The sequence below is a fragment of the Giraffa tippelskirchi genome, chromosome 6 (assembly GCF_054371585.1).
Source record: "Giraffa tippelskirchi isolate mGirTip1 chromosome 6, T2T-mGirTip1v1.2.pri, whole genome shotgun sequence".
NCBI lineage: Eukaryota > Metazoa > Chordata > Mammalia > Artiodactyla > Giraffidae > Giraffa > Giraffa tippelskirchi.
The window spans coordinates 95,570,651-95,591,234 of NC_137280.1; the positions used below are offsets into that span (position 1 = coordinate 95,570,651).

The 20,584-nt window shown below is 49.4% G+C and overlaps 1 protein-coding gene across 3 annotated transcripts; it reads left to right on the forward strand.

The window, feature by feature from the left end:
- Nucleotides 1–1,982: 1,982 nt before the first annotated feature.
- Nucleotides 1,983–20,009, forward strand: TICAM1 (TIR domain containing adaptor molecule 1). 3 transcript variants are annotated; one of them, XM_081499647.1, is made up of 2 exons: nt 1,983–2,130; nt 17,298–20,009. In XM_081499647.1, the coding sequence occupies exon 2, from the start codon at nt 17,441–17,443 to the stop codon at nt 19,697–19,699; it is 2,259 nt and encodes a 752-aa protein (XP_081355773.1). In that variant the 5' UTR covers nt 1,983–2,130; nt 17,298–17,440; the 3' UTR covers nt 19,700–20,009. The 3 variants fall into 3 exon arrangements, with proteins under 3 accessions (XP_081355773.1, XP_081355774.1, XP_081355772.1); XM_081499648.1 differs by lacking the exon at nt 1,983–2,130 and adding an exon at nt 5,279–5,420; XM_081499646.1 differs by lacking the exon at nt 1,983–2,130 and adding an exon at nt 5,279–5,416.
- The last annotated feature ends 575 nt before the right edge of the window (nt 20,010–20,584 follow it).

Genomic DNA, 20,584 nt, shown 5'->3' on the forward strand with positions numbered 1-20,584 from the left:
GGCTCTGTAGTTCTTCTTCACTTTCTGCCATAAAGGTGGTGTCATCTGCATATCTGAGGTTACTGATATTTCTCCCGGCAAACCTGATTCCAGCTTGTGCTTCATCCAGCCCAGCGTTTCTCATGATGTACTCTGCATATAAGTTAAATAAGCAGGGTGATAATATATAGCCTTGACGCGCTGCTTTTCCTATTTGGAACCAGTCTGTTGTTCCATATCCAGTTCTAACTGTTGCTTCCTGACCTGCATACAGATTTCTCAAAAAGCAGGTCAGGTAGTCTGGTATTCCCATCTCTTTCAGAATTTTCCACAGTTTGTTGTGATCCACACAGTTGAACACTTTGGCATAGTCAATAAAGCAGAAATAGATGTTTTTCTGGAACTCTCTTGCTTTTTCGATGCTACAATGGATGTTGACAATTTGATCTCTGGTTCCTCTGCCTTTTCTAAAACCAGCTTGAACATCTGGAAGTTCACGGTTCACGTATTGTTGAAGCCTTGGAGAATTTTGAGCATTACTTTACTAGCATGTGAGATGAGTGCAATTGTGTGGTAGTTTGAGCATTCTTTGGCATTGCCTTTCTTTGGGATTGGAATGAAAACTGCCCTTTTCCAGTCCTGTGGCCACTGCTGAGTTTTCCAAATTTGCTGGCATATTGAGTGCAGCACTTTCACAGCATCATCTTTTAGGATTTGAAGCAGCTCAACTCTTTTGGCCCTGACCAGAGATCAAACTTGTGCCCCCTTGTGGTGGAAGCATGGAACCACTGGACCCTCAGGGAAGCCCCATCACCTAATCCTTTCATCAGTCCCAGGAAGCAGGTGCTGTTACCATGGCTATGTTACAAGGGAAGGAAACTGAGGCATGGCTCAGAGGACTCGCCTGTGGCCCCATCTTATAGCTGGTAAGTATCAGGATAAGGATTTGAACCCAGCACTCACTCAGACTCCCCCCTCCATCTCCCCTGCTCTGTGTTCATAACCACTAACGTATAAGGTGTCTATGCCTGTTTGCGGGGGAGCGGGGAGCATTGGCAGCAACCAGCTTGTCCAATAACAGTTGCTGCTTCTGTGCTCAGTCGCGTCTGACTCTGCGAGCCCGTGGACTGGAGCCCTCCAGGCTCGTCTGTCCATGAGGTTCTCCAGGCAAGGATACTGGACTAAATACAGGGTTGCCATTTCCTTCTCCAGGGAACTTCCCTACCCAAGGATGAAACCCACATTTCCTGCATTGGCAGGCAGAGTCTTTACACTTAGCCACCTGGGAAACCCCTGAACAGTGACAGGGGACTCAACAAACTGTGGTATAGCAATGCTTAATGAGACCACAACACACTTTAAAAGAACAAAATTTGGGGACTTCCCTTATGGTCCAGTGGTTAGGTCTCCATGCTTCTACTGCAGGCGGAATGGTTTTGATCCCTGGTCAGGGAGCTAGGTTTCCCCAAGCTGCATGGTTTGGCCAAAATAAAAAAGTTTGGGTTACATGTACTGGCTTAGAAAAATGTTGCAGACACAGTCACCAGTGCCTGTGTGCTAAGTTGCTTCAATTGTGTCCAACTCTTTGCAACCCTATGGACCGTAATCTGCCAGGCTCCTCTGTCCAGTAGATTCTCCAGGCAAGAATACTGGAGTGGGTTGTCATCTCCTACTCCAGGGTATCTTCCCGACCCAGGAATCAAATCCAAGTCTCCTGCCTCTCCTACTTTGGTAGGTGGCTCCACCTGGGAAGCCCATAGCCACCCAGAATAAAGCTAAATATTGACACCATCGATGTCCAGGGTCAGCAAACTACTATCACTGTCCAGCCCACTGCCTGGTTTTGTAAATAAAGTTTTATTGACACACAGCCACACTCATTTATTGACATATCACCTGTGACTGCTTTGGGGTTACACGGAATGGCAGCATCAGGTAGTTGTAATAAAGACACTATGGTCCGTAAGATGGACAGTATTTTACTCTCTGGTCCTTCACAGGAAAAACTTTGCTGACTTCTGGCCAATTTGGATAAACAGCAAAGCCAGACCAAAGTGAGTTGAACATGACTGAGCGACTGAACAACAGTAAACCTACCAGGAACGGTTGTCTTAAGACATGGATCAGATGATGACCACCAAGATGTGTTTGGTAATGGATGCTCCAAAAAGTGGCTGTGGGGGTCTGGGGAGAGGTGTGGGAAGATGGGTTGGATGCCTTCTCCCCGTCCAGCTCGGGAGGCCCCAAGGGCATGGACCACTTCTTCCCCCACCCCCACCCCAAGGTGTCCCCAGAGCCTAGACATGCCTGGCACACAGTATGGGTTCAATATAATTTCTCCCTCTCAGGAGACTAGGAATAAGTGAGGCACTGTGGTGGTGGTGGTGGGGCGGGCCGACAGAGTGGGACTTAGCATCTAGATAATTTACATTTCATCTCTCTCCCAAGAACCTTTCAGTGAACTTTGGCCTGGAATCCATGCACTGCTTGGGAGATCTAATGATAATATTCAGGGTTTCCAATGTACCAATGAGGGGGGAAACCCTCATATCTTTATTCTCACTGACTCTAACTGATATTTACCATTTCCTCAATTATGAATGAAGTTCTTGTGGCTTTGGCTCAAGTAGAAAACCACAGACATTTTCATATCAGGTCGCATTGCCCCAGGTGGCTCAAAATACGGTTGATCCTTGTTACTATTGAGAAATCACTGGAGTGATGAGATCTTGTTAATGTGGTAATACACACAGAGGTGGAACCCTAAGTTCTGTTTGTTGGCTTGGGTACAGCTCTATTTCAGAAGTCTTTCTGAAGTTATTGTGTTGCAAGTGTTTGAAAGCAATTTTTTATTGTGGTGAAACATAGTAAACATGAAACTTACCTTTTAGCCTTTTTTCTTTTCCCTTTGGTTTTTTGTTTTGGCGGCACCATGTGACATGTGGGATCTTAGTTCCTAGACCAGGGATCAAAGCCACACCCCCTCCAGTGGAAGCGAGGCGTTTTAACCACTGGACCACCAGGGAAGTACCACCTTTTAACCATTTTTAAATGCAAAGCTCAGTGACATTAAGTACTTTCACTTTGTTGTGAAACCATCCCCACCATCCATCTCCTGGACTTTCTCATCTTCCAAAATTGAAACTCTGTCCCCACGAAACACTGACTCCCCATCTCCCTGCTGGTGGCACCTACCACCTACTTTCTGTTTCTATGAATCTGACCCCCCTAGGGACCCTGAGTGGAATCCTTCCCTCTCTAGTTGATCTCACTGAGCACAATATCTCAAGGTTCATTCACATTGTTGTAGCCTGTGTCAGAATTTCCTTCCTTTTTAAGGTTGAATAATACCTCATTGTGTGGGTAGACTCCATTTTGTTTATCCATTCATTCAAGAATGAATCACTAAGCTGTATTTTTTAAAAAGTATTTTAATAAATATATTTCACATATATGGCTGAGTCCCTTTGCTGTCTACCTGAAACTATCATAACATTGTTAATCGACTATACTCCATATAAAATAGAAAGTTAAAAAAATATATTTCAACATAATGGACTTTGTTGTAACCTCCTGTATTGGGTTTGATGAATCCAACAAATGGTACTTTTAAAATCGAAGTGCTGTTCCTCAGTCGCTAAGTTGTGTCTCACTCTTTGAGACCCCATGGATTGCGGCACACCAGGCTTCCCTGTCCTTCACTACCTCCTGGAGTTTGCTCAAACTCATGTCCATTGAGTTGGTGATGCTATCAAACCATCTCATCCTCTGCTGCCCCCTTCTCTTCCTGCCCTCAGTCTTCCCCAGCGTCAGAGTCTTTTCCAATGAGTCAACTCTTTGCATCAGGTGGCCAAAGTATTGGAGCTTCAGCTTTAGCATCAGTCCTTCCAATCAGTATTCAGGGTTGATTTCCTTTAGGATTGACTGGTTTGATCTCCTTGCTGTCCAAGGGACTCAAATTAAAGTATAGTTGATTTACAATGTCATGTTAGCTTCAGGTATATAGCAAATTGAAAAAAATACATATGTTTTTCAGATTCTCTTCCATTATAGGTTATTACAGGATATTGAACATAATTCCCTGTGCTCTACAGTAGAATCATATTAGCTGGTTGGGAAGATCCCCTCAAGGAGGGCATGGCAACCCACTTCAGTATTTCTGCCTGGAGAATCCCATGGACAGAAGAGCCTGGTGGGCTATAGTTAGCAGACTACAGTCCATAGGGTCGCACAATCCGACACAACTGAAGTGACTTAGCACTCATGAACCTATCTATTAATCCTAAATTCCTGATTAACCCCACCCACATCCCTTTTCCTTTGGGTAACCAGAAATTTTTTATAACAAATGGTATTTTGACAAGAGATTCAGGGTGACAAAGGGGCCCAGTAGAAGGTATTATTTATGGCTTTTGTAGGTACCTTCCTCCATTAAAAAAAAAGACATTTTACAACTGTGTTGGTTTAAAGACACATATAATCTAAGCTAGGTTCTATTCATTTTTTTTTCCTTTCTGATTTTAAAAGAAATTAAAACATTTTCAAGGGTCCCCTCTGAGCACGATGGACTCTGAGCACTGTGGTTTAACTGTGCCAGATAGATATGTAAGCCCTGGGTCTAGAACCTTCCAAAAGGTTAGGACCCCTGTGAATTTAATTTTATATGCATTTTTTATCACTTTTTTTTTTTTTTTTGGTTACAGGCTTTAGTTAGTTCTGCTCCCGGTGAATTTTAAAAGGTCACGTTTACGGCTTCAAGATCTGCCCTCTTGCAAATTCCCTGGCGGTCCTCTGGTTCCGACTCTGCCCTTTCATTGACCAGGGCCCAGGTTCAAGCCCTGCTAAGATCCAGCTGGGTGACTCGGCCAAAAAAAAAGAAATTCATACACATATATATATATATATATATATATATGCCATCATGCTGTCTGTCCCTCTTCCAACCACAAAGGTGTCCCCAAACCCCTCCAGGGTGGCCATGATTCCCAACCTCACCCCCGCCCCCAATTATCCCATCCCTTTTGTTCATTTCCTGGAAAACATTAATTACCCATTGAGATGCACTAAATTGTGGTTCTTTCTCACTAGACTGTGGGTCCCCGCGGACAGGGTTTTTGTCCCTGTGGACCCCCGTGGTGGTCTCTCGCGCCCGGGCCCCCCAGAGGTCCCCAAACACGGTCTACGTGGCAGCCGGCGAGGCAGAGAGGACGTAGCTGGGGCGCCTCAGGGACTTTCCCGGTCCCGCTGGGAAAGCGTGATCTCACCCGGTTCCTCCCTCCTCGCCGGACGCGGAAGGGGCGGGCGGAGGCCGTGCTCTTGGGGCTACAGGCGCGCCCTCCGCGCTCTGCCATCCGCGGGCATCGCCACCAGGCCGTCCGGCCACCAATCTCCGCCCCGAGGACGCGAGCGGTGCGGCCGGTCGCCCCCGCGACCCCAGGTAGGTGAGGAAGGAGCGAGGGCCTAGGGGGACCGGAGACCCCCGCAGGCCTGCAGGGGCAGGGGGCCTGGCACCCCGCAACCCTCGCCACGGGTCAAGGCCAGCTGCCCCCCGCCCCCGCCCCCGCCCCCGCCCCGGGAGCTTTGGACGTCCTCGCGATGCATGTTCAGGTCCCCCGCCCCCACGCTGCAGCTCCCCTCCCTGGCCCAAGTCCTCATCCCCCCTGCCCTTCCTCAACATCCGGAGTTCTCCCCAGCAGGCTCTGTTTCCCTCCCAATACCCCTTTCCTCCTCCTCGTTTCTGATATCTTCTCCAAATGAGGCGCTCTCTCTACCCCAGCCCGGGTTCCTCCTGCCCCGTGATCGCCACTCCCACTGCTCTCTCCTCCAGGGCACTGAATCCACACTTTTTCCAGGGGCTTCGGGGACCCCTTCCCACAGCACAGCGCACTTCTTTCAGTGGGTCTCATCCATCAGATGGGTTACATCCCATTCAGATGGGTCTCTGGGAATGATCAGCTCCTCATTCCCTAGACCTCTCCGTGGGGTACGGGGTTCGTTGATACTGGCCCAGGATTGGATCCAGGTCTGCTCAGTTGTGGCTGCTGGCACCACTCAGGGCCTGGCTGGCCCCAGACCTTCTTCCTGGCACCTGCACTCCTTCCCTCTCCTTATGGCTGCGCAGGGGTTTGGGGGAGGGTCACCCCCTGTGACCTGGGCAGGCTGAGGTGTGGGTTCCAGAATTTAGGGGAAGATTGGTGGAAGCCCCAGGCTCCAGAGCCTTCCCGGGCTTCTGTGTCCTCCTCCGAATTAGGGCCATTCACTCATCCCTCAACAAACATTTTTGGAGCACCTGCTGTGTGCCAGTAGACACTGTTCAGTACGTTGGGCACACAGTAGGGGCCAAATAGTGTCCTCATGGAGCCACAGTGGGCAGAAGCTGTGACCCGTGTGTGTGCTCAGTGCGGAGGGCAGGTATCTGATCCCTTCTTTAGTGGACGGGCTCGGTAATTCCTCAGATCCAGGCGTGGGAAGGGGACTGCACATAGTAGGTGCTCAGTGAATAAAGGCGGCTTCCTGATGGCTCAGATGGTAAAGCATCTGCCTGCAATGCAGGAGATGTGGGTTCAATCCCTGGATCCGGAAGTTCCCCTGGAGAAGGGACTGGCAACCCACTCTAGTATTCTTGCCTGGAGAATCCCATGGACAGAGGAGTCTGGTGGGCTACAGTCCATGGGGTCACAAAGAGTCAGATAGGACTTAGCGACTAATGCCCACAATGAATAAAAGCAAGGACCCTGTAGCCAAGCTGTCTGGTTTAAATTCCTGCCTCTTTACTTTCTACCTGTGTGATCCTGGGCAAGTCACTCAACCTCTCTGTGCCTCCCTTTACCCCTGGTAAACAGGCAGTTTTTGAAGTAGTCTTAACTCACAGGGTTGGCTTTTGCTTTACAGAATGCCCGGCATATAGCAGGTGCTCAAGAAACACTTATTGAATAAATGCCCCTTGAGTCTCCTACACATTTTCCAGAGATAGTCTGGTTATGTTTTAACTTCCATATCTTTTTGGAACTTTTTTTTTTTAATTTCTTTCTTTAAAATAATATTTGTTTATTTGACTGTACCAGGTCTTAGTTGAGGCAGCCGGGATCTTGGGTCTTGGTTGGAGCATGTAGGATCTTTAGTTGCAACAAGCAAAAATCTTAATTGCAGCATGTGGAATCCAGTTCCCTGACTAGGGATTGAACCCAGACTCCCTGCACTGGGAGTGCATAGTCCTAGCCACTGGACCACCAAAGAATGCTTTATTATATTGTTACTCTAAACTCTCACACATGACAAAGGCCCTTTCCTGCTGGTTTTACACACAAGGAAACTGAGACTGAAAAACAGGCTCCTACAAGCTGGCAGGTGGCAGAGCCAGGTTCCCCACTCTTGTGACTGCTCCCCTGCCACCCAGGCGCCCACTGTCAGGTGTGAAGTGGACTTTGCCCTGGAGGCCATGGAAAGTATAGCAGAATGAAAGCCAGGTTTCCTGAAGGCTGAGGTGACCTCTGGGCAGGGCATATTGAGTGGATGGGGAACATGCTGGGGGAGACAATGTCTAGGGAGGGGGCACTGAGTCTGGACTTAGGCTGGCAGACAGGGAGATGGAGAAGAAACAGGGTGTGATTTTAAGCAATTTGCCAGGAGGGCAAGCAGGAGTGGTCGTGCCTGGCTGGTTCTCAGTCTGGCTGTGCTGTGTGCTTTTGCACAAACCCAGCCCTGAGCCTCTGCTGCAGGGGCCTCAGCTGGGGCGGGGGGCCAGGGTGGGGCAGTCATCATACACTTGAAGGCTCGTGGAGCAGTCAGGATGTGCCAGGCATTGGTCTGTACCATCTCTACATGGATTAACTCATTAGACCTATGGCAGCCCTCGCAGGAAGGGCTTATCTTTGTACCCAATCCACAGAGGAGGAGACTGAAGCACCGATGTGTATAGGGCCAGTCCAAGGTCATAACGTGGAGGCAGTACAGCTGAGATTTGAACCCCAAGGGCACGCTCTCTCTGACTGCTCTCTGTTGCCCTGGAGGTGATTCATGTTTCAGATGGGTGTCCTGTAAAAGGGGACAGCCTTTGGCTCCCAGTCGAGCACAGCTGGCGCAGTCTTGCTGACCATCCGAATTCCAAGAGAACCCAAAACATCTGAGTTTCACACACAATCTCCTCTGTTCAATGTTGGCAGCTATTTCCGATTGACTTTTCACACTGTTGCTGGTGTAGTCGGGAGTTGGTAAGTTTCATTTTTCCTTTTTAACATTTATTTTAAGATTTTTTTTTTAATGTGGACCATTTTAAAAGTCTTTTTAATATGTTACAACATGGCTTCTGTTTCACATCTTGGTCTTTTGGCCACGAGGTTATGTGAGATCTTAGCTCCCCAGCTGAGGATCGAACCTGCATACCCTTCATTGAAACGTGAAGTCTTAACCACTGGACCACCAGGGAAGTCCCTCCTTTTAAAATTTTATAGATGTAGAACCTGAATTCAGAATAGGACACAGATCCTAAGTATTGAACTTGAATTTTCAGAGTGAACACTGCATGAAATAGAACTTAATGTCCAGCCCCCATCGTGTCCCATCCTTCACACTCTATCAGCTGTTGGCCTTTATCAGTTAAAAATTGGAGGGTGCATGTCAACACATGTCTGATTTTTTTTATATTTTTTAAAATTAATTTTTATTGGGGTATAGCTGTTTTACAATGTTTGTTAGTTTCAGGTGTACCGGAAAGTGAGTCAATTCTACATACACATATAGCCACTTTTTTTTTTTAAGCTTCTGTCCCCGTATATGTCCTTACAGAGTACTGAGTAGAGTCCCCTGTGATTTTTTTCTTTTTAAGTTACTACACACACAGCTGTTTCTAGGAGCCACTGAGAGGTGGAAAGAAAGTTGATCCAAGGGTCAAAACTTCAAGTAATTTTGATATTTCCATAAGTTTTGGCTGACTTGTGGTCCCATTTGAAAGTAAGATTGTTGTCCTTTTTAATCTCGTTTTGTTGATGATGGTGAGCTCACATCAGAGGTAGGAGAAAGTATGTATACACTTTGCCTTTTTCTTACTGCATACTTGTGCCTGCATCATGGCAAGTTGTCTGTCTTCCACTTCCTCCAGGACTACTCTGGCTGTGAGCTCATTTCACGGGCCATTTTAATTATAACTAGATAAGTCTGTTCCTCAGGCCATGTAACCAGGTCCATGGAAGCTGGAATCTCTGGTGATACACTTTGGAGACCACAGGGTTAATGGGTTTAGATTCAGGCAGCCTGGGTTCCAGTCCGCCTGTGCTCCTTACATACCTTTTCTCATACTAATTCTTTTCTTCCTCCCCTAATATTTATTAGTTATTTATTTGGCTGCACTGGGTCTTACGACATTAGTTCCCTCACCAGGGATCAAACCTGGGCCCCCTGCATTGGGAGCACAGAGTCTTGACCACTGGTCCACCAGGGAAGTCCCATTCTTGTACTAATCCTTAAAGATCTGGTATGTATTTTTTCAGATCTCGATTCAGACTCTCTTTTATATATATATATATATATATAGTTTAAGTGAAATCTGAGCCTATTGAAACAAAGTTAGGTTTAACGGGGTGAAATTTTTTCTTTTTTCACACTGCCCAACGTTTCCATTTTAATGAATTAAAATTGAATAAAATGTAATATTTACTTTCTCCCTGGCAACTTGTAGCCACATTTCCAGTGCTCAGTAGCCACACAGAGCTGGGACTGCCATAACAAAGTCCCTCAGGCATGGGGCTTAAACACCAGAAATTCATACTCTCATGGGTGGAAGCTGGAAGTCCAAGATGAAGGTGTAGGCAGGGCTGGTTCCCTCTGAGGCCTCTCTCCTTGGCTTGCAAATAGCTGTCTTCTCTCTCTGTGTCCTTAAGAGATCCTCTATCTGGGGTGTCTGTGTCCTAATCCCATTTTATAAGGACACCAGTCTTATTGGATTGGGCTTCCCAAGTGGCTCAGTGGTAAAGAATCCACCTGCAATGCAAGAGATGCAGGAGACCTAGGTTTGATTCCTGGATGGGAAGACCCCCTGGAGAAGGAAACAGCAACTCACTCCACTATTCTTGCCTGGAGAATCCCATGGACAGAGGAGCCTGGCAGGCTACAGTCTGTGGGGTTGCAAAGAGTAGGACATGACTGAGCGACTGAGAGCACACACACACACACACTTAATGGATTAGGGCCCCGCCCTAGTGACCTCATTTTAACTTGATTACCTCTGTAAAGACCCCATCTCCACTGTAGTCACATCCTGAGGTCCTAGGGGTTAGAGTTTTAACATCTGAACTTGGGGAGGGGGACCCAATTCAACTAATGACAGCCAGTTAGGATTCCCTGGTGGTCCAGTGGTTAAGACTCTGTGCTTCCAGTGCAGGGAGCAAGGATGCAATGCTTGGTCAGGGAACTAAGATTCTGAATGCTGCATGGCATGGCCAAAACAAATAAAAAAAAGACCAGTTATGCTCCATAATAATTATATGGGCTAGGGTGTGTTTCAGTCATGTTCAGCTCTTTTTGATCCTATAGACTGTAGCCCACCAGGCTCCTCTGTCCATAGGATTCTCCAGGCAAGAATACTGGAGTGGGTTGTCATTTCCTTCTCCAGGGGATCTTGCTCATCCAGGGAATGAACCCGCTTCTCTTATGTCTCCTGCGTTGACAGGCAAGTTCTTTATCACTAGCACCACCTGGGAAGCCCATATGGGCTACAGTGACAGGCATTTTGGTTTTAGGATTAGAAACACTAGTGTGATAGCACTGTTCTGCCCATCCCTAACTGTGCAATCTAAGTTTGCCCCTCCATTGAATGGAAAAAGAAAAATCATATACCTCTTTTGTAGCCCAGGTGTTGGGAGACCTGGAAAGGACGAGTGTATCTATTGTCATCTGTAGGGGTTACATCGTCTCTGTGGCAGCTACTCAGCTGAAAGCAGCCCTGGGCCCCAGGTCAATGAGTGAGCATGCTTGTGTTCCAGGACAACTCCACTAAAACAGCCTGTGGGCTGGGCTTTGTGACCCTTGTCCTAGGCAGCTGTACACAGTGTCACTGGGACAGGCTTGACCAAAAATCTGACGAAGGAGAGGGAGTGAGCTGTGGGGATACACAGGGGAAACAGTGTTCTAGGTGGAGGAGGAGCCAGTGCAAATGCCCTGAGATAGGACCGTGTCTGGCAAGTTTGAAGGACAGCAGGAAGGACAGTGTGGCAATTAAGAAATATAATATGCTAGGTTGGGACTTCCCTAGCGGTCCAGTGGTTAAGACTGTGCTTCCACTGCAGGGGGTGCAGGTTTGATCCCTGGTTGGGGAAACTAAGATCCCACATGTGGCGCAGTGTGGCCAAAAAAATAAATATACTTGTTTGTATATTACGTGTATATATATGGCTTCCCAGGTGGCTCAGTGGTAAAGAATCTGTCGCCATTGCAGAAGGCCCAGGTTTGATCCCTGGATCGGGAAGATCCCCTGGAGAAGGAAATGGCAACCCACTCCAGTATTCTTGCCTGGAAAATCCCATGGACAGAGGAGCCTGGCAGGCTACAGTCCATGGGGTCACAAAGATTTGGACACAACTGAGCATGCATTTTTTTATATACATATGCCTACTTTGTTGCCATATATTGCCATATATTTGCTTTTGACAGAAGTAAAAACATTTATGAAAAGAAAAAAGGAACTCTTCTCTGCAGTAATATATGGCTCATATTTAGTCTTTATGGAAAAATAATTCAGAAATCAAGGAAGCACATAAGCAATACTTGTTCTCCTTTTTATAGTTATGACTCTACTTTTTAAAAAAATGTTTCTTTATATATTATTTATTTGGTTGTGCTGGGTCTTAGTTGCAGCATGTGGGATCTAGTTCCCTGACCAGGGATTGAACCTGGACTCCTGTATTGAGAGCTTAGAGTCTTAGCCACTGGAGTCTTTCCACTTACCAGGGAAATCCCTTCACTATTGACAAATGAAGCACTGAAAGGTTGACCTTCAGTGTAGTGGACAGAAGTGGTTTTGTTGCTTTGCTTTTGTCATATATTATATATAATAATAGTACTTTATATATAATTTATAAATTGGACTGGATTGTCAGCTCCAAGAGGGAAGAGTATTCCTTTTTTATTCTTCTTTCTGTCCTGATATGATCAGTAGTGTCCAATACGTGGCAAATGCTGGAAAATTACCTCTTGAATGAATGAATGAATGTTATGTATGTATTCCTTCCTCCTCTTCACAGACTTCCTTTATTACTTGCAGTAGATATGTTTAGAGTTTTTACTCTGTGGATGGCACAATGGCTTGCTTTTTTTTTTTTTAAGCTCACCAGGTCTCTTAAAAATATCTGAATCGATTGCTAACTTGGCACAACTGAGCAGATTCCTAAAAAATCTACATTTCTGACTTGTCTTGAAATGTTAGCAAATGTGGTCCTGCTGAGCCCATTTGCCTTCTTGGCAATACACATGAGGCAAGGCCACTGCATTTAGACAGGTTGAGGTGGTTCTAGGTTTTCGAGTTAAAGCCCAAGTGCCCTCTCTCCCACACCCCCAGGCCCACAAGACCCTGCATGACCTGCCTGTCCCCTCCTTGCCCTCCCCTCCCCCCCTCTCCTTCTTGCTCACTCTGCTCCAGCTACATAGGCCTCCTCGATGCTCCACCAACACACCAGACACAGTCCAGCCACAGGGCCTTTGCACAGGCTATTCCCTCTGCCTGAATCTCTCTTCCCTCATATGTTCGATGGGTGACTTTCTCCCCATGTTTGTGTCCTGTTGAAATCTCTCTTCTCATCAAGACCTTCCTAAACCATGTTGTTTAAAACTGCACACGGGACTTCCCTTGTGCTCCAGTTGCTAAGACTCTTTGTTCCCAATGCAGGGGTCCCAGGTCAGGGAAGTAGATCCCACACGCCACAACTAAAAATCCTCTGTACCACAACTAAGACCTAGTGCAGCCAAATAAATAAATATTAAAAACAAAACAAAACTGCACACACCCACCCCTTAATTCTTGGAGTCCATGACCCTCCTCCCCTCCTTGTTTCTCTGTGGCATTTATACAGTGTAAATGTGATATACCGTGAATTTCACTCATGTCTCTGTTGACCACTTGTCCCCCCCACTAGGAAGTCAGCTCCATTTTTTGTGGTCTCTGTTATTTCTCCATCCCCATAAGCATTTCAACATGTCAGGCCACTTCAATTTTCAAAAACAACCAGACAGCTGCTGGGTTTCCCCCGGTACCACCTCGCCCTCTGCCCCTTCTTGACCACTTCTCCTCTGCCCACTCTGCTCAGTCACATCCCCCTCAACCCTCCACCCTCTGGCTCTCTCTGCTCTGTGCCTGGCTTTCTTGGAATCATTGACCTTTGTCCTGGGCCCCATGACATTTGCTCAAAATGAATTTGCAAAAAAAAAAAAATGCTGAGTCATTTATACAGTGACGTCTATGATTTGTCAGTCAAGGGGGTTGATGGATGAATCAGCTCTTGATCCAGACCAGGGATCCTCCACGTCAGGGCTTAGCAGCATCTAGGGCCAGGTCATTCTCTCGGGGACAGGGGTGTCATCCTGGGCGCTGTGGGATGTTGAACTGCGTCCCTGGCACCCACCCACCCAATACCAGGAGCCTCCTTCGATGCAGTTGTGACAACCAGAACTGTCCCCAGATGTTGTCAGGTGTCCCCTGGGGGGATAGAGTTGTCCATAGTGGGGATGCACTGGTTTTGGCTCTTGGGGGGTTCTCATCGTGGGCACCAGGGTGGAACAGGCAGTAGGCATAGTTGAGGGGCAAAGAAAGTGTTCTTAGCCCCCTGGACTGGAAGTGAGGCTGTGCATTTTTACAGGTCTGAATGTGATATACCTTGAACACCTGGGGACTTAAATTTGGGGGTTTGGGACACTTTTCATGGTGTATTGTTCTGTGCCCTTGGAGAAACCTTCTCTCTGTGCCTGCTTTTTTTTTTTTACCACGTGGCTTGCGGGATCTTAGTTCCCTGGGCTGCTGCGCTGTGCTAAGTTGCTTCCGCTGTGTCTGACTCTTTGTGACCCCATGGACTGTAGCCCGCCAGGCTCCTCTGTCCATGCGATTCTCCAGGCAAGAATACTGGAGTGGGTTTGCTATGCCCTCTTCCAGGGGATCTTCCCGACCCAGGGATCGAACCCAAGTCTCCTGTGTCTCCTGCATTGCAGGCGAGTTCTTTATCACTAGTGCCACCTGGGAAGCCCTTAGTTCCCTGACCAGGGATCAAACCCAGGCCCCCCTGCAAGTGGAAGTGCTGAGTCCTAACCATTGGACCATGAGGAAAGTCCCTCTTTGCCTGTTTTCTTTTTTTTATTTATTTTTGGCTGCACAGGGTCTTTGTTGCTGCACGGGGGTGTCCTCTAGTTGTGGGAGCGGGGGCTACTCTGTAGTTGCAGTGCCAGGGTTATTCATTGAGGTGGCTTCTCTTGTTGCAGAGCACAGGTTCTAGGCACTCAGGCTTCAGTAGTTGCAGCCCAAGGGCTTAATTGCTCTGAGGCATGTGGGATCTTCCCAGACCAAAGATTGAACACGTGTCTCCTGCACTGGCTGTGCTGTGCTGTGCTTAGTCGCTCAGTCGTGTCCGACTTTTTGTGACCTCATGGACTGTAGCCCACCAGGCTCCTCTATCCATGAGGATTCTCCAGACAAGAATACTGGAGTGGGTTGCCATGCCTTTCTCCCAGAGATCTTCCCAACCCAGGGATCGAACCCAGATCTGCATTGCAGGTAGATTCTTTACCATCTGAGCCACCAGGAATACTGGAGGCTCAGAGAATACTCCAAGAATACTGGAGTGGGTAGCCTATCTCTTCTGCAGAGGATCTTCCTGACCTAGGAATCAAACCAGGGTCTCCTGCCTTGCAGGCTGATTCTTTACCAGCTGAGGTACCAGGGAAGCCCCCTGCACTGACAGGCAGATTCTTAACCACTGTGCCACCAAGAAAGTCCTGTGCCTGTTTTCTTATCAACAATATTGGAAGGAAATCTTGTCAGTCTCATTTATTCACTGATTCATTCATTCAACAAGTATTTATTAGGACCTGGTCCATGGTTCCACAACTCCTCACCCTCTGATGCTCCTGTTGTTTGGGAAGTGAAAGTGAAAGTGAAATTTACTCAGTCGAGTCGGACTCTGTGACCCCATGGATGTCCATGGAATTCTCTAGGCCAGAATACTCGAGTGGATAGCCTTTCCCTTCTCCAAGGGATCTTCCCAACCCAGGGATCGAACCCAGGTCTCCCGCATTACAGGTAGATTCTTTACCAGCTGAGCCATAGGGAAGCCCAAGAATACTGGAGTGGGTAGCCTATCCCTTCTCCAGCAGATATTCCCAACCCAGGAATTGAACTGGGGTCTCCTGCATTGCAGGCAGATTCTTTACAAACTGAGCTATCAGGAAAGCTGGTGGTTGGGAGGCAGACAGAAAATGTAAAAGGTTTAACACACAGGAAAAGGTCACCCAGTGGCCAGTTCTGTTGTGGGGGGACATGGAGAAGACAGACTGGGATAGAGAACCAGGGTGGTCATGGAGGGCTCCCTGAGGTGGTGTCATTGTACCTGGGGGCTGAGGATGAGATTTGGGTCATGCAGGCAAAGGTCTCGGTGCTCCAAGCAGAGGGAATGGTATGTGCAAAGAGCCTGTGGTGGGAACCAACTTGGCATTTTTCAAGAAATGGAGAGAAGAGGAAAGAGCCTCCAAAGGGCTTGGCAGCAGTGTTAGTCATAGACCTGACCCTCAGTCATGATTAATTTCATAGTAATAATGAAACATGTATCAGTTAGCTATTGCTGCATAACAAATTACCCCAGAACTTCGTGGCTTCAAAACACAAACATTTATTATCTCACACAGTTTCTGAATATTAGGAATCTGGGGGTCAGATGAGCTGGATGGTTCTGTCTCTAGGTCTCTGATGAACTTGCAGTCAGGCTGTCTTCCTGGCTGCATCATCTGAAGACTCAACTGGGGCTGGTTTCTGAGATTGGCACCCCCATGTGGCTGGTGGTGGTGGTGGTTTAGTCACAATTGACTTTTCTTTCTGTACCACTGTTTGGTGGTGGTGGTGGTTTAGTGGCTGGTGGTGAGAAGCCTCAGTTCCTCCCCAGGTGGGCCCTTTATATCGTGGTTTACCCCTGACAGAGTGACAGAGAGAGTGACTAAGAAGGAAGCCAGTGTCTTTTATTTATTTTTTTAAATTTTATTTATTTTGGCTGTACCATATGGCATGTACGATCTTAGTTCCCCAGCTAGGGATCAAACTCACACCCCCTGCAATGGAAATGAAGAATCTTAACCACCGACTGCCAGGGAAATCCTAAGCCAGTGTCTCTCATAACCTAATGTCACAAGTGACGCCTCATCACTTCTGCCATATTCTATCAATCTCACAGAACTCTAGGACCACATTGGAAGGACCACCCTGGACTGTGAATACCAGGATGTGGGGTCACTGGGGTCACCTAGGAGACTGACTCTTCCTAAGTGACATGTATTAAGTGCCTGCTGGCTTCCATTCATGGGACTCAGAACTTTCCATATGATAACGCTACTCAGCTCCCTGAAACACTCCCCAAAGTGGGCTTATTAGCATCCTAATAGGCAGTGTAGTCTTGTGGTTAAGCACATTAGCCCCAGCCTCTGGAACCAGACAGCTGGGGTTCAAATCTCAGCTCTGGGATTTCCCTGGCATTCCAATGGTTAAGACTCCGTTCTTTCACTCTAGGGGGCGCAGGTTCCATCCCTGGCTGGGGAACTAAAATCTCGTATGCCATGTGGCAAAAAATCAAACAAACAACTAAACAAACAAACCCCAGATCTCTCACTGACTGTGACTTGGGGCAAATGACTTCACTTCTCTGGCTTACCTTTTTCCTCTGTGAATGGAAAAATATTAGTTGCTCAGTCGTGTCTGATCCTTTTCGACTTCATGGACTGTAGCCCACCAGGCTCCTCTGTCGGTGGGATTCTCCAGGCAAAGATACTGGAGTGGGTAGCCATTTCCTTCTCCAGAGGATCTTCCTGGGAATGGCTACCCACTCCAGTATTCTTGCCTTCAGATTTTCCAATTGTGGCACTTGGGCTTCAGAGCCTGGGCTCAGTAGCTCTGCTGCACGTGGAATCTTAGTTTCCCTATCAGGGATCGAACCCACATCCCCTGCATTGCAAGGCAGATTCTGAACCTCTGGACCACCAGGGCAGTCCGGGTCTGCTGGGTTTTGGTGGCATTGAGGGGGTGACGTCTGGACTGCCTCTCAGAGCCCCCTTTCTGGTGATAAGCATGTCTTTCTGCTTCACAGGTCTCTACAGCCCCCAGGGGGCCTGGTACCCGTGAGCTGGGTGGAGACACCGGGCCTGCAGTGCAGCAGGGCGTCGTGCGGAACATGACTTCATCATCCAGTGCTTCTCCCGCAGCCGCTGGAGGCCACTCCCACCTGAGCCCATGGCCTGCACCGGCCCTTCGCTCTCTGGCGCCTTTGACATTCTAGGCAAGGCAGGTCAGGACAAGCTCTTGTATCTTAAGCACAAACTAAAGACCCTGAGGCCCGGCTGCCGGGGGGCGTACCTCCTGCACGCCATGGTGCTCCTGAAGCTGGGCCAGGAGACCGAGGCCAGGATCTCCCTGGAGGCGCTGAAGGCGGACGCGGTGGCCCAACTGGTGGCCCGCCAGTGGGCTGGTGTGGACAGCTCCGAGGCCCCAGAGGAGCCCCCAGACGTGTCCTGGGCCGTTGCCAGGGTGTACCATCTTCTCGCCGAGGAGAAGCTGTGTCCCGCCCCTATGCGGGAGGAGGCCTACCGGGCAGCCCTCCGCGCTTTCAGCTCCAGGGACGACCTCCAGCTGGGGGAGCTCCAGGAAGAGGCCCGGGACCGCTGCGGGTGGGACGTCCTTGCGGATCTGGGAGGGGTCCAAACACTGCGTTCAGATCTGGGCTGCCTCCCGCCGTCCTCGGCCTCACCTTCCCGGAGGCGCAGCGATCCGCGGCCCATAGAGCATCTTTCCGGCTGGAGCAGAGCATGTTCCCTGAGATCCACTGGCAGCCCGGCCTCCCTGGCCAGCAACTTGGAAATCAGTCAGTCGCCCACCATGGCCCTCCTCAGCGTGCACCACAGCCCCCACGGGCCCAGCAAGCTGTGTGATCATCCCCAGGCCAGCGTGGTGCCCGAGCCTGCCCCTTTGGCTTGCCAGGAACCCGAGGAGATGAGCTGGCCCCCATCAGCGGAGGCTGCCGGCTCCCCGGTGGAGGCTGCCGGCTCCCCGGTGCAGCCGAGCAGCCCAGACCCCGTGCTTCCTGAGGTGACCACTGATGCCTGCCCTGCCAGCCCGCATGACCCACCAGAAGTTCCGGAAGTCAGCGCCCACTATCCGGTGGAGTGTACGGATGTGTCAGCAGCCCCGAAATCTCTCCCCTCGCCTTCCAAAAACGCCTGCCCCGTCACAGATCAGACGCCAGTCCAACTTTCAGAGGAAGACACCGCTTACCTGTCATCTCAGCCACGCCCACCGACTCCTTCCGTGCCTCAAACATCCCTATCCTTTCCTTCCCCAACGACGTCTCCCTTTCCTTCTTCATCGACCCCTCCTAAGGCTCACCCGACCCCTCCTAAGGCTCACTCGACCTCTCCTAAGGCTCACCCGACCGTCTGGAACCCAGAGCCCCCTCCTCCGGAGCTGGAGTCGTCCGAACATAAATTCTATAACTTTGTGGTGCTCCACGCGAGTGCGGACGAGCACATCGCACTGCGCGTGCGCGAGAGGCTGGAGGCACTGGGCGTGCGTGATGGGGCCACGTTCTGCGAGGATTTCCAGGTGCCTGGGCGTGGCGAGCTGCATTGCCTGCAGGATGCCCTAGACCACTCGGCCTTCATCATCCTGCTGCTCACCTCCAACTTCGACTGCCGCCTGAGCCAGCATCAGACAAACCAGTCTCTTATGAGCAGCCTCACGCGTCACGGATGGCAGGACTGCGTGATCCCCTTCCTGCCCCTGGAGAGTTCCCTGGCCCAGCTCAGCCCCAGTACGTCTAGTCTGCTTACTGGCCTGGTGTGGCTGGACGAACACTCCAAGATCTTCTCCAGGAAAGTGACCAACACCTTCAAGCCCCAGATGCTGCGGGCCCGCAAAGCCAAGTGGAAGAAGGAACAGGATGCCCGGGCACTGCGGGAACAGAGCCAACAGCTGGAAAGTGAGCGGCAGCACGCAGCGGCGTGGGGCGCGGCATACTCGGCTTACGTCCATAGCTACCTGGCCTACCAGACGCAGATGGAGAAACTCCAGGTCGCTTTCGCGAACTACATGCCATTTGGGACTCAGCTGCCCTTTGGGGGACAGGGGTCCCTGGGAACCCCACCATCACCCTTTCCCCCTCTGCCAGGTCATCAGCCGCCGTCCCTACCTCCTTGGCTGGGGGGCACGCCCCCACCGATCTTCCCGCAGCCCCCGCCGACCTTTCCGCAACCCCCGCCGAACTTTCCGCAGTCCCCGCCGACCTTTCCTCAACCCCCGCCGAACTTTCCACAACCCCCACCGGCCTTCCCACAGCCCCCGGACTTCCCACAGGCACCACCTGCCCACCCTCAGAGCCCTGGGCTCCAGCCCCTCATCATACACCATGCACAGATGGTACAGCTGGGGGTCAACAACCACATGTGGAATCAGAGAGGGACCCAGGCACCAGAGGACAAGAAGCGGGAAACCGAATGACCTAGTGACTGGACCTCATGACTTCGGCTTTGACCACCCCCCCCCCCCGTCTCTAGGGGATGGTGGAACACGGGGTCTTTTGCTACTTTCAGGACACTGGGTGGGAGAACTTCCATCTCAGGAAATAGGGCAAAATGAGCCCCATGACTTTCTGGCCCTGGAGGTGGCCAAAACTGGATGTGAGTTTACAAATTTTCTTTCTTCCCCTCTCTCTACATGGTGGTGATGGGGAATGAGCTGGGGGTATGGATATGGTGTTTCAATTGTAATAAATATTTATTGAATGCTTTGATAGCACCAATGTACTCCAGAAGGCCTGCTCCTTGCCATTTGTCAATATAAAAACGTGCCTAGTGGGACTTCCCTGGTGGTCCAGTGGTTAAGACTCTCCACTTCCAATGCAGGGGGCATGGGTTCCATACCTTGTCAGCGAACTGAGATCCCACATGCCATGCTGTGTGGCCAAAAGCAAAACAAAAAACAGAACAGGTGGCTACTATTGCCATAAAAAGAACAGGAGCTGAAAATTTGGTTTCACTTAATAGGTCAGGATGTAGTCACATGGACCATCCCCAGCTGCAAGGGAAGCTGGGAAAATATAATCTTCCCATGGGCCATGTGCTTTGCCAAAAGTGTTGGTTCTAATGCTAGAGCAGGTGGAGAGAAAACACATTGAGAGTACATTTAGCCATTTCTGTTGCAGCCCTTTTTGGGGGAAGAGGGGTCTGCATTGATGCCCTCACCCTGAAGAGTGGGCTCAGATCACACTGTGTATTCTTGTACAAGTGACTTCACCTCTCTTGAGTCTCTGCTTTCTCATCTGTGAAATGGGTTTATGAGGCCATTGTTCCAAGGTCATCAGCAGATCGTGGGCGATTGCAGTGA